The sequence below is a fragment of the Syngnathus typhle genome, linkage group LG14 (genome assembly GCF_033458585.1).
Source record: "Syngnathus typhle isolate RoL2023-S1 ecotype Sweden linkage group LG14, RoL_Styp_1.0, whole genome shotgun sequence".
Classification (NCBI taxonomy): domain Eukaryota; kingdom Metazoa; phylum Chordata; class Actinopteri; order Syngnathiformes; family Syngnathidae; genus Syngnathus; species Syngnathus typhle.
The window spans coordinates 2,598,786-2,611,688 of NC_083751.1; the positions used below are offsets into that span (position 1 = coordinate 2,598,786).

A 12,903-nucleotide genomic window follows, 5' to 3' on the forward strand; every position below is an offset into this window, starting at 1 on the left:
ACGTTTCACCGGCCACCTCAGCTGACAGCTGTCCGTCCGTCAACTGGCATGTCCGCGCGCCATCCAAAAAAATAATAATAATTGAGGCCAGCGAGGCTTTGAGGGTCATTTCTCCGCTGTGCTTAAAAGCCAAGCAGGCAATTAAGGTCTTCATCAACATGGGCTGTCTAAGCAGAGGCAGTTTAAATAAAAGTCCCCAGCAGCGCTAATATTATAATACACCTACACGCCACCGCCGCAGCCAGCCATCTAATGGGCACGTGAGGCCACAGCGGCCTACCCGCCCCGCCGCCACCCCCGAGGGGGATTAAAGGCTCCGGAGGGGAGAGAGGGCGGGAAAATATCAGCCACGTATAAATGCCGAGAATCCTCGTTCAATCCCCGAAAGAGTATTAACGTTTAATCCTGGCAGTTATATTTTTATTTATGAAAGCGAGAGCTAAATTAATTATCAAACACCTCAGAAGGGGGGGAAAAAAAGAAAAATAAATCTCGCGCAACAGAGCAAAAAGAAAAACGACTCGGAATAATCCACAATGTCAAAAAGAGACTAAACACTTACCAAAGTATTCCTCGGACGGAGGGTGGTCCATGTCAAAGAGCATCTTTTTGGTCAGGCGCTCCAGTTCGTCCTCGGGGTGGGCAGCAGGGGGTCCGCCGCCGCTCTGAAAGAAACACACACAGGAAGTTGAAACCGTAGGTTCTGAGTCAAGAAGTTTCCACCTGACTGCTGAGCATCACCTGTGGTCTGTCTGCGGGAGAGTAAACGAGCGTAATCGAAAGGTTTGAATTACCGCACTCACGTACAAAGACGTTAACGAAGCGCCGCCTGAAGGTCAAAGTCGGCGAGAACGATTTGCATTCATGCCGGTGTTAGTGCGTCTCCCCCCCCCCCCCCCCGCGAGAGAGAGAGCCGACCCTGGATCAGGCCCCGACAGGGCGCTACGAGGAGGTCGCTCACGTCTTACAAAGGACGACCCTGATTCAACCTTGCGTAAGGCCGGAACAAAATATAAAACCACACAAAAGACGGAAAATTCTCTTGAGCTGTTCATTTGCGTCAGGACGTACTTGCACGGTGCTTGAACTCGTGCGGTCGGTCGCCTTGCACGATAGCAACAAACACAATGACAATTTCAATTTGAAAATTCATTGCTTGTCACTGAATCTTGGCAACCGCCACCTTGCACGATAGAATATAGCGTAGAAATAGAACGCATAGATACATACACAGGATTAAAAAATGGTGTTTGACATTCCGGCTTATTTTGGCATCCTTTGTGAGGCGTTTGCATTTCTGACCTTTGCCACGCGGATCTTTACGCCGGCTTTGATTATCAATAACGCACTTCGGACTGACGTCTGGCATGACCTTTCAGCTGTTCCTCCTAATTGAGACATTTGGGAGCGGCGGGAAGGTTCTGACGCCTTTCAAACTCGGATGAGACCAGTCGATGCGGATCGAGCGGAAGGTCTTTAGCTCTTCTAACGACGACGACGTGTAAAGACGCTCGGCGTCTTGATTAGTGGATATTCGGCCAAGCGCCGCGGAGAGTGTTGTTAGCGTTTGCGCTAACAACGTTGATGATAGCTTTGTTTGTAATCATAACCTTGAAATTTTACAAATTATTTCTATTTTTTTTTTGTTTCTATTTTTCCACAACACGGAGTGCGGTGACTTGAGTAACTCGAAATTTTGCTTCGACCATTTTATTTTTTGGGGGTGATTTCTTCGATTAATCGCCGCAGCGGTGTATCATAGGTCAAGATCAGCATTCGTAAGAGGTGAAAGGCAGCATTTTGTAAATGATACACAAATCCGAAGCTTAAACCGAGTACGTGGACAACCTCAAAGGAAGTCGATGTCAAGAGCCATTAATGCCTTTAGTTTTTGGGGTTTTAAAGTCGCAGTCAAATTTGATGCAGTTAATCTGAGCTGCGCATCAAACGTGCGATGGAAAAAAGGCAGCGATTACCCCAAACAGACTTTTTGACTAGAAGCTGGCTTTATATACCTGATCTGCTCGTTTGACAGCCCGCAGCGATGCGGTGGCAGAGTTTAAAGCGCCTTGTTAGGCTTCTCTTTTGTGATGGCACCCCAGACTTTTTCACTTGAATATAAAAGAAATTGCTTTGCTGCCGCACGCTTTTGTGATGCCGCCGCGCTTCCTGCCGAGATTTTTTTTTTCCCCCCCTCCACCGGTGACAATAGAAATCATCGACACTTTTTTTTTTTTTAAACTTCCATCTGTCTCTATGCAATCATTTGTTTGCCTCGGCCCCTCGGGACTCTAACTTTCATTTAGGTTTGCGCTTTAAAAGCAGCAGACGTTCTTTCCTCCTGTGTGCACAATGAGACTCGGTGAGTGATGCCAGATCATCTGAACTCTGTTGCCGTGATTCACAGATTCGCAATCAAGAAAACTCAACTATTTGCAGTTTCGCATCAACAATCTGTCACATGGTTCAAACTATTTGAATTACGTTGAAACAAAATGTCAATTTAGCAACTTAGCTTTCTAACAACTCCGAGAATCGACCAAAATAACCAAATTGTTTGTGAAATCAAACCATTTTGCATTTCATATTTTGTTATACGATATATACAGTGTACTGCCACCTAGTGGTGAGGATACATATCTTGTCAACTTGTCACATATAATACAAAGTACATAACAACTGTTTAATTTTAGTCAAACACACATACACACACACGCACGCAAACACAACAAGTGAGTGAAAGGATGTGTGTGTGTGTGTGTGTGTGTGTATGTGTGTGTGCGTGTGCGTGCGCGACTGATCCCAGCAATCCTCGCATTGTTTGGGTGAAAGCGAGTCGCCTAAGCCATTGTAATCACCCGTTTAGCGGTACCGCGCGACAACAAATGATTTTTTTTTTTTTACCGTCACTCCAATAAAAATTTATCGTCCCTCGTGAATCCTAACGAACAAATGTTGAGGCTCATTTGCCCTGCTCTTATTTTTTTTTTTCTTAGCGCCGCTCCGCTAATAATACTGTAAGCTTCTCCGCTTCCGTCTTCCGATAATTCCATTGTCAGTCTGAAAAGGTTGTTGAAGCTGCAGGACACTAAATCGAGATTCTACACAACTAGCTTACTGTAATATATTACATTATAAAGTCAAATGTGTTTCTCATTTAACTCAAAATTCAGTTTTTCTTATTACACTGACAGTGGAAAAAAAATGAAATGATGTGCCGACTTGCGAATCTCCTAAAATGCTGCATTAGCTTAGCAAGTTGCTAACAAAAGCAAATGAAAGAAACGTGGCCCCGTTTGTGTGTGCTCTTCAACGTGAAGCCATTTTTGTTTTGTTTTTCTTCAGGGCGACAAAGTCATGCCTTTTGCAAGCCGCCGCTTGACTGACATCGGAGACGACGGCTCTCGAATGTCAGTTGGCGACTGACGACATCCGTCAAGTTGCACAAAACGCCTTTGACGGGGAGCGTGAGACAACCGACCGTAGCAGTGTCCTGCTTGCCATTGCGCAATTTATGATTTATTGTTTTTTTTTTTTTTTTGCATGTTGTGCGTGACAATATTTACATTCGGAGGAGTTAAGTGATTAATTTGTTCCGCCTCGGTTCTTGCCGGTTGTAGCATAGTTACTCCGAGCATCTAAGCCGCTTGGTTTCTCGAGGTTATGTGCCGACGGTATCTCGAATGACGATTGTGTCCAGTAGATGCCGACATGCGGTTGCTCATCCGTGTTTGTTTCGAGGGAAATTCGCTTTGTCACGTTCTCCTGCCAGCTGCTAGGTTAATCTTTTTGGATGCGCACATCTTTTCATAATCCTGTTTGACTCTTTGCTGATTGCCAATAGGATGCATTACGATTTCTTTTTTTTAAATTGTTCCAGAGGAAGCCTTGCAGCCCAAGGCCACCTTCCGCCTCGTGAGGAGGAGCACATAAGTCTAAATGTTCTCCAAACAAAATAGGTCATTCTCTTTCAGCTCCAATTAAATGCTGAGGGGTGCAGAGAGGGCGGAGGGTGAAGGGGGGGGGGGGGGGGGGGGGAGGAGAAAATAGAGAAATATAACTGTAGAGCAGCTGTGTACCGTAATTAAAAATTAAGAGTCGAGCCATAACGGACTCATGTTGCCGTGCAGACGGGATTCCCGCAAAGAGACAACGCGTAATGTATGCGAGCCAGCGAGCGGGCGGGCGGGCGGGAACGGCTTTCCTTTTCTTTTTACGTTTGTAAGATTGTGCGTGAGTACAAAAGTAGGTCATGTGTTTGGAAGTGACACATGCGCCTGCAAACAGATATTTGAAAATCTGTTGAGTGCAGAGAGGGGCCGCCACCAGCAATCTGGAGGGGAGGGCAAAAAGAGAATTAAAAAGGCAAAGAACATAACCACAACTGACGGTTGGGACAGAGGTTGACTCAGTTGACGCGTCTTTAGCGTGCAGCGTTAATGACATTAAAATTTTGTACTAACGTATACAATTAATATAATTTGGGATTTTAAGTGGGCATTTGGGAGATTCCTGCACCTATCTAGTCGCTTTTGAACGTCACATGACCAAACGTTGTGATTGAATAATTGTTTAAAAAAATAAAATGCAATAACTATCAAATTAATTTCAGACAAAATATGCACGTTTTACTGTTGAAACTGCTAAATAAGCCAATTATCTCTTTAAAAGCACAAACATGTGATTCAAACCGAGCCAGCAGGGGGCGCTGTTTCTACAGTACTTGAGAAAAGTAACATACATAGTTGTTGCCATTGTATCAACGGTGCAGGTTTGAAGAAGAGAGCAAAAGGCATTTTCCACCAAGCTGCTTTCCCGACAACAGCTATCGATTGAGGTCGTTATTTAGCGGCGCCGCCGTTTGTCTGGGAGCGCGCTCGCTTATTTACAAGCGTGTGACAAACTGATCTACGCCGGCTGACCACTGAGCGACTCAACTCTTTACTTCCCGTGCAGGCCCACTGCATCTGCATGATAGTAAAAGAGAATTGCCATTTTGAAAAATCCCCCAAAAATCTTCACGAAATTTTCCACACAGTGTAATTCTAACATGGACGACCTTGCGGCGGACATCAGCCGCCGGTTGGGATTTTGAAATAATAATCCGCCGCTGTAAAAACTCTGCCGTCACTCAAGCTCAGCCGGCAAGAACACGAGTTGTCAACCCGCTTAGCGTTCCCGTTTTGGCGAGTGGCGGTAGGGGAGATTCGTGGAAATTGGTCATCTATTTGTCACGGGGTGATGAAGAAAATAAAATGATTTAGGTCACATGAGTTGGCAGTGAACTCATCATAACCTTTCATGAATAATGGCGGGGTGATCCCGTAATGAAGGCATCCGTCAAAAGCATCTCGATATCCCGTCAATCAATCAAGCTAATGGATGCGCTTCTTCAGTGTGGCTTAAAACGGCGTTCAATTCATACCGCCAAGGTTACCCGCAAGTCACCACATGCTTAGGGAGCAAATGTTTTCATAACGCTGCAATTTTTAATTATCGGATCTGAGACAAGTTGTCAACGAGACAAAGAAAGGAGTGAAATTCAAGGGGAAGATGAAAAAGTCGAGGTCCATTGAAAATGGCGGACGGCCATTAACGGGGAGACTTCATGGCAGCGATTATATTACAATTACGGATTAGGACAACTTTCATTCTTCCTACAACTAAGTAAGCTAATATCGCAAAGCCGTAAGACCTTAGAGAGTCATTTCTAAATATATACAAGGCGCTCATTTTGCTTTCATTGCATTTAATGAATTCTTTTCTTCCCTTTTATGTGGCATCAAAGGCAAACAAACTTACTCAACATCACCTTTTGGGTTTTGGCTGGGACGTCGGGCGAGCGAGCTTTCAAGTAAAAAAATGTAGATTTTCCTGTTGTTGAACAAATATAATTAGGCTGGCACGTCTAATTTGTGTTTAGTAAAACACGTACGGTCCTTGATGAACGCCTCCCGCAGGACGGCGGGCGGGCGGAGGCGCTTTGTACGTGAACAAAAATCCTTGAATCGAAGGAGAACTCCAGGGCCTTTTACTTTCCAGAGATGTTGTTCACATTACAACAAGTTTGTCTCGGCGGTATTCGGCTATACTTGCAAATTCTCCGCACACAGACGCACGGCACTATGAGAAGCTCTGTTGGCACCCGGCAGCATGCGGCAAAAGAAGTCGCCTTTTTCATAAATAATTTATTTCTAAATTGGAAAGGGATTGATTTTTTTTTTCTTCTTTTCTAAAAATATGACAAATCATTTTTATTCTACAGTATTCTATCATTTTAATCATAGGTCAAACAAAATGGCTTTTTTTTTCATTTACAAAAGAAAACGTTCTGACTCATTCTCTATTACGTATTTTGAGTTTGAATCAATTTTTGACTTTATAAATGCCACGTTGCAGCATAATTCGCAGTCTATCACAAACAAATTGAATTGAAAAGCTCAACAGAGCTTTTCCATTTGGACGTGTTGTTACTCCAAAGACAAACCGATCTCTACCTAACACTAAATAAAGTGTAAACAAACCTCTTAATCTCGGCACGAGCGCTATATCCAATCGCAGTAAGGGAGGCGGAGATGAAAAAAAAAAACGCCGCGGCTGGTAACAAATGGATTCCGAAGCGCATCGCCCCAACGGACGCCGTCTTTGAAAAATTCATAAAGGTTAAGACAACAGTTTATTCTGTGCATCACAATCAAGCACCTCCCCTGTCGCATTACCGCTCAAGTAAATATTGTATACGCGGGAACGCAGAAAATGCGTACCGACACACATATGACATGGTAGAGCGACCACATGACGGAACAAAACGAAGAATCAACTCTGGGAGTGTTCTTACCTTGGGTGGAACGGCCGGCCCAGAAGTGTACAGGTCCAGGCTCTGAGGCACGTCAGTGATGTAGGTCTTCTTGGGGCCCGCCGCCTGGTAGGGCTGAGGATCGGTTCTCCTGTAGGCCTGCTGATCCTGATAAGCGCCCGGGGAGAAGCCCGGCTGGGGCGGCCCGTAGGCAAAGTCGGGCCCTTTGGCCTGGGCCGGCGTGTATTGCACCTGGGTGGGGCTGCGCGCTGGCTGCTGGCCCCCGCCAAAGTGCTGCCCGCCGCTGGTAGGGTGCTGAGGGCTGGGCTGGGCTGCCCGCACCTGGACGTTGAAGGTGGGCTGGCTGGGCGTGGAGGCGGTGGCGTAGGAGGCCGCCACGGGCTGGAGCTTCGCCGGCAACGTGGAGAAGCCGCTGCCCGGGTGCTGGGCTTTAGGCGTGGACTTCTTGGTGGCGGTCAGAGGTGGCTGATTGGGGATGACCATTCGCTTGTAGCCTGTCACCGGGGCACTGGGGGTGGACACTGAAGATGGACCGAGGGTCTAGGAACAGACGGAGAATTCATGACACATATACACACAATTTTGGCCGACTGTGAAAGAATAATAAAAAAATGCAGCAGCCGTCAAGATTTGTAGACATTGCCCTGGTTCGGCAGACGTCTGGAGGAGTAGCAAAGGTCTAGCTTGTCTCTTTTTTTTTCCTCCTTGTGCTCTAAGTTTTAGTAATTGACTTTTTTCTGTCTTTAGGCGCTAACCTAATAAGGCCGCCCAAGGTTAATGACAGACCCTTTTTAGACGGGCTGCGTGTCTGACACCGATACTTGGCGTTGGGCGGAAAACAATTAAGACTGACACCGCAGATACTTTAGCCCCGACGCCACGTGATTGAGACGTTATTATTGTCTAGGCCTTGAGAGCCGGCCGGCCGTCGTTCGGTCGAGCGGCTCGCTCGTCGCAACTCTACCCAGGAAACGTAGAGGGCGTCGCAAATCTCGGTGATTTAGCGTCGTTTTCCATCCGAGTCAGCACGAGTGTTTTGTGGCGTTTCCATCCTGCGCAACCATTTATCCCGTCCTCCGTCCTTCTCTCCGCCTGTACATTGTGTGGCTGTTGTCAAGATGTTAAGGAATTTACTCTGTTGACTCACTGGGGTCCAAACGAGTCGCTCCGCATTGTTATGAACGTGACATATTTCCACCCAGTCTGCTACTGCTAATCACAGGGTCATAGTCCATTAGTAAATAATTTACTCGTATGGAGAAATGCAAATAAAGAGTGAAAACCAAAACAGATTGGGTGCAACTAATAAATCTTGTAGCTTTCTGGAAAGACATGTGGTGCAAGCAAAACACTAATGCTCAAAGACAGGGCCTCCAACATGACCTCAAGAAAAAAAAAGTTGACTGGGCGGAACAAATAAAATGCGTAGTTCCCTCTTCTAAAGAAAAATAGGACACACACACATTCCACACTGACTGCTAGCGATGAGATTAGCATATATCAGTTTGTTAGCATGTTTGTCCAAATCCCATATCGGATCCCCTAAGGAAGCAGTAAAAGCTAAAATAATAAAATAAAATAAAAAATTGCCTGGCTGATTAGCGCTGATGTTCATTAAAAGGCAAAAAAAAATAAATGAAGGGTTTTTCCTGCATATATATGGGGTGAAATCTCCACTGTGCCCTTTAGGAAGAGACATTACTTCATTTAAATCTTTCATGGCTTTTAAACAGTGGCAATTATTCATTAATCTCTTCAGGCCTCCAGAGCTAGCATTTAAGTTAGCGCGTCCGCGGCTAATGCAAATTGAGGGGGCCCCCTCCAAAATAATTATGGCGCTACGGTAGATTTTCTACCAATTACGCCGGCGGAATGTGATGAAACTAATCAAACGCGCACTATCAGTCACTCTGCCGAGCGGGATACATTTTTAGGATCCGCCCGCGCAGATAGCGTGTCTGCCCGAGCGGATATTTCAACACAAAGAGTTTTCTTTTTGAACAAAACTGCTAGAATCCAACAAACTGTTGGAATTTTGCATATTCTTGAGCTTTCAATTTGTCGGCCCGAAATTTCATTTTGAAATGCGTTTGGCCTTGACGCGACGAGACCGGCCGCGCAGTTTGGACAAGGCTCCAAAAGCTAATCTGAAGCCAACAGTGCAAAAAGCATTGTGTGTGTAAAGAAGCAAATTTTTGTGATGAGGGAAAAAAAAAAGAAAAAAAGAAAGATGCAGGGCTTCCTTTCTCTGAGGCTTTTTCCTAAAGCTTAAAAAAGAAAAAGATGAATTCTCCACCCTGGTGATTTGAAATGCAAAGTTAACAGTTTTAAGCGAGCAGACCCCAAAGGCTGCTGGAGTGGCTCCTAATCTTCCCCTCACGTGTCGAAAAGGCTTTCAGGAGACTCTCTGACAAATTTCACACTCAACTTGTCAGAAAAGTCACTGTGAATTCAGAGCGCCGGGGCTGAGGGTTGGCGCACTGTGTTAAGCGAAAAGGCATCATCACGCAAGATGTGAAGCATTTTCCAGCTGTGAAACGCTTCACATCTTGCGTTGCGGGTTCCACTCCATTTTGAGTCGCTGGAATAAAGGTGGCAGCATGCCAGTAATGTCCTCGCGTTTCCTATTTTGCCTTTGATTGTTTGCACGACGCCACGTTGGCCAGCGGCGGCCGTTGACTGGAAGGTCGATCCGGCAGCAGGTTCAGAGTTTTGACAGGGGCGGCGCACTGCGGGCTAGCGTAGCTTAGCCTCGAGGTGACAGAAGGGGGGGGAGGAGCACTTCGCATTGTTCCGTCAACGTTTGTTAGTCACCGTCTTTTTTGTCTTTGATAAACAGGCCGGGCCAATGACAAACGAGGGTCGCAGCCGCTAACCTCGCTCTTTACATGCGAAAAAAAAAAAAAAAAAAGTCCTAGAAACAACGCTAACAGGCTTGACGTCAACTGCTGTCACTGTAAATTATGACGCACATACACGGGCTTTGATGACATTGACACTGTGAGTCAAAGATTTTGGACTTTTGTTACTTCATATGAAATGTCACAACATCAACAGCTGTAAACTATGCGGTACACCGATTTGGACTCGCGGGCAAAATTGTTGGTAGGCGGGGATTGCAGATTCCCGATCTATTTTTAACTCGTAATGATGTAGACTGATTCAATTGAGAACAAAAAAAAGCAAGAGAGAACTAACCGGAATTAGCATCAGCACTCGTCCCCTGCGATTTTTAGTGTGGACCTAAACACGGCCGCCATCCTCCGATTGGCCGACGGTGAGTATCACCATCTGAAAACGGCGAATCGGTCAAGCGCACTAAAGTGTAAGCCAGCACACAAAGAAGAAGTCCAGTTGTCTTTGTGCATCACAGTCCGCTCGGCTACCTTACACGCTATATTTATACTCGGGGGTCAAAAGGCCCGATGCGGAGCTAATGTCATGTCGGGAGCGTGACAGGCCGACAGAAACAGAGTACTGGAAATGGCGGAGAGATGTTGGATGGCTTCGGCGAGATGTCCCGGGGGAGACGGCGTCACGGCGCGTCCGTCAAAGCGTCTCGCGTGGCGGGATGTGATCCGCCGTCTGGATGCTCACATCTCTCCGAGTGCGTAGAAAACGATGGGCGAGGAATGGTCATGTCGGGTCCGTTTGAAAGCCTGAGCCAAGCTTGAAACCTCAAACGCGAGCTTTGGGTGCGAAAGTGATGTCAAACGGTTCGACTTCACTTTCAAACTTAAATATGAACAAACACGGGAGAGCACTTAGTCCAAAACAAAACTATTACAAGCTTGTACGCTGCTAAACAGGCGGAAGAAACACGCGGCTGGCTGAATGGCGCATTAATGAAAGATTCAGGCCACTTTATGAGATCGTTTTGTGCGTGAGGAACGAAGAACACGGCTTTGATTGCATAGCGGTGAAGGTTGTTAATGATGACGTCGGCTAATTGGGTTGCGCAATTTGAGGGCAAACAACGGCATGATTTTTTTTACCTTTGCTATTTGGGCAAACAAATACAAAAATGTATTATGTCGTTTTATTTTTCTTTACTATTCAAGTTTTATTGTTTCTGAAAATTAAATCGTATCACACTTTTGAAGGAGTTTGTAGTCTGAGAGCGTTTGGGCGCGAGTAGTGGCCGACAGCAGCTCAACAACAACAGTTTCTATTTTGTTTTCGTCCCAATCCACAAAAAACTAAAAAAAAAAATGGAACACGCAATTGGAACCCCCAAGTGAGGTTAACACTAACCTTGAGTAACCAACCAGACATCAAGTGCGTCTTTGATTTCGAGGAGGAAAAAAAAAAAAAAATCACAAGTGGTCAGCAAGGATGCGAGCAGGAGGTCAGCGTAGTATCGGGTAGCGTCGCGTAGCCGCGGCGGCGCTAACGCAGCGGGTTGACGAGTAGTCTATTTTGACACCGGCGCTCGCCTCCTTGTTAACTCACCAAAACAGAGATGATGAGCTCAGACAACCGAGCAACGAAACTCTCGGAGGGAAACATTTAGAGGGAAAGCGAAAAGCAGCGCTATTGGGATTGTCCTCGTGTACACTAAACACCAGAGTAGGTAGATCTCATGGCATCATACTCTAGCTGTCCGAAACGATTGTCTCTGTCTGTCTACCACACGGCTACATCAAGCACCTGGTCAGGGCAAGATCGTTCCCGCCGGAGTGCGCCGGTCGACCGATTGATTTTGACCGGGCCGCTCCGTAATTGCCCGTAAATCACCCAGCCGTCGCTGGAGTCGCGGAGAGGCCAAGATGCTTCAAGGTGAGTTCATCTGCTACAATTTCAATCCTTGCGTACGCCGATACGTTCCTAATACAAAGGAACCTTGACTTTAAATGATCCCAAACATGTCTTTTTTTTGAGGAAAGTGACCAAAAGTAAGTAAGGAGTAGTTACATTATTGAGTTAGCATGACCAGGGGCGGAGCTAGGGAGTATTACAGAGCCCACAGTCCCCCCCATATAAATAGAACATGACCATCTGGGAAGTCAATGAAAGCAATTTTGACTGGTTAAAACACCTCTCGCCACACTTCTAGAAACTTTTACTAGTCCATCTATTCTGTACTGTACGATCAAAAAATAAAAGCTACATTTTCTCCACGTTTCATGATTAAAACATGCGCAGGCATGTTGGCGGCAGCTTGGAAGGCGCTATAAATAAAATAAAATAAATAAAAAAATTTAACCACTACAGGTAAAAAGCAGCAGGTCGGCCATACATTAGTTAGCACAGACGCTAACCTGCGCGCGAGATCCTGGACAGGTGCCTATCAATTTTTTACGGCATGTTGACAAAAGCTTTCAGGTCTCCTTGGCTAATACGGTATAGCACGTGTTTTCTCCCGACTAAGCTATGCCGTGTACACGTGCTTGGCAGGTTCGGCCATTAAGCTTTCGCTCCATAAACTTTTCATAAAGTCACGTTCAAGTGCTTTTCAAGCACTTTGGGTACAACTTTTCGAGGTTTTCATGTACCTAACAATGACACATATTTAATTTCACCTTATACACTTGTTTCATTCATTGGTTTGCTTTTATGTTATTTTATTCATTCCAATGATACATTTTTTTCTTTATTATATTAATGACATTTAAAAAAAAAAACGTGTTATATTTTTATTAATTTGACTATTAAAATATATTGAAAGTTTTTTTTGTTATCACTTTTTAAATGAAACTTTAAATATAACTGCACATGCTATTTTCCATTTCTGTAAAAAAAAAAAAAAAAAAACATCGTTATTTTTCTTTCTATGAATTAAAATGTAAATACTGCACACGAACAGATAAGTCTGAATTCCTGAAATGTTGACTGCGACTAAACCGTCCGCGTTTTTGTTTGTGCATGAAGTGACTCCACTGTCTGAGGCCACAGAGTTCAATGGGAGCTAAATGAAAAGCTATCAATTATTTATGTCCGCCTACGTCAACCATGTTACTTTGTACGCATGTATATAAATATACACTATGTACGCTATGTATGCCTCCTTTGATACACCAACACAACTCTTAACGCGCCACAGTTACCCGTGACCTTTTTTTTTTCTCTAATACATCTAAATCACG

General features: G+C 45.1%; 1 protein-coding gene across 6 annotated transcripts in view; it reads right to left on the reverse strand.

The window, feature by feature from the left end:
- The window catches only part of lpp (LIM domain containing preferred translocation partner in lipoma), a 69,033-nt gene that overhangs the window by 15,276 nt on the left and 40,854 nt on the right, over nucleotides 1–12,903 (reverse strand). For all 6 annotated transcript variants that reach the window (XM_061297120.1, XM_061297117.1, XM_061297121.1 and 3 more), the window contains 2 exons: nucleotides 6,839–7,357; nucleotides 563–665 (listed from right to left, as the gene is read on the reverse strand). In XM_061297120.1, coding sequence (XP_061153104.1) covers nucleotides 563–665; nucleotides 6,839–7,357 — 622 coding nt within the window. The remainder of the gene's footprint in view (nucleotides 1–562; nucleotides 666–6,838; nucleotides 7,358–12,903) is intronic.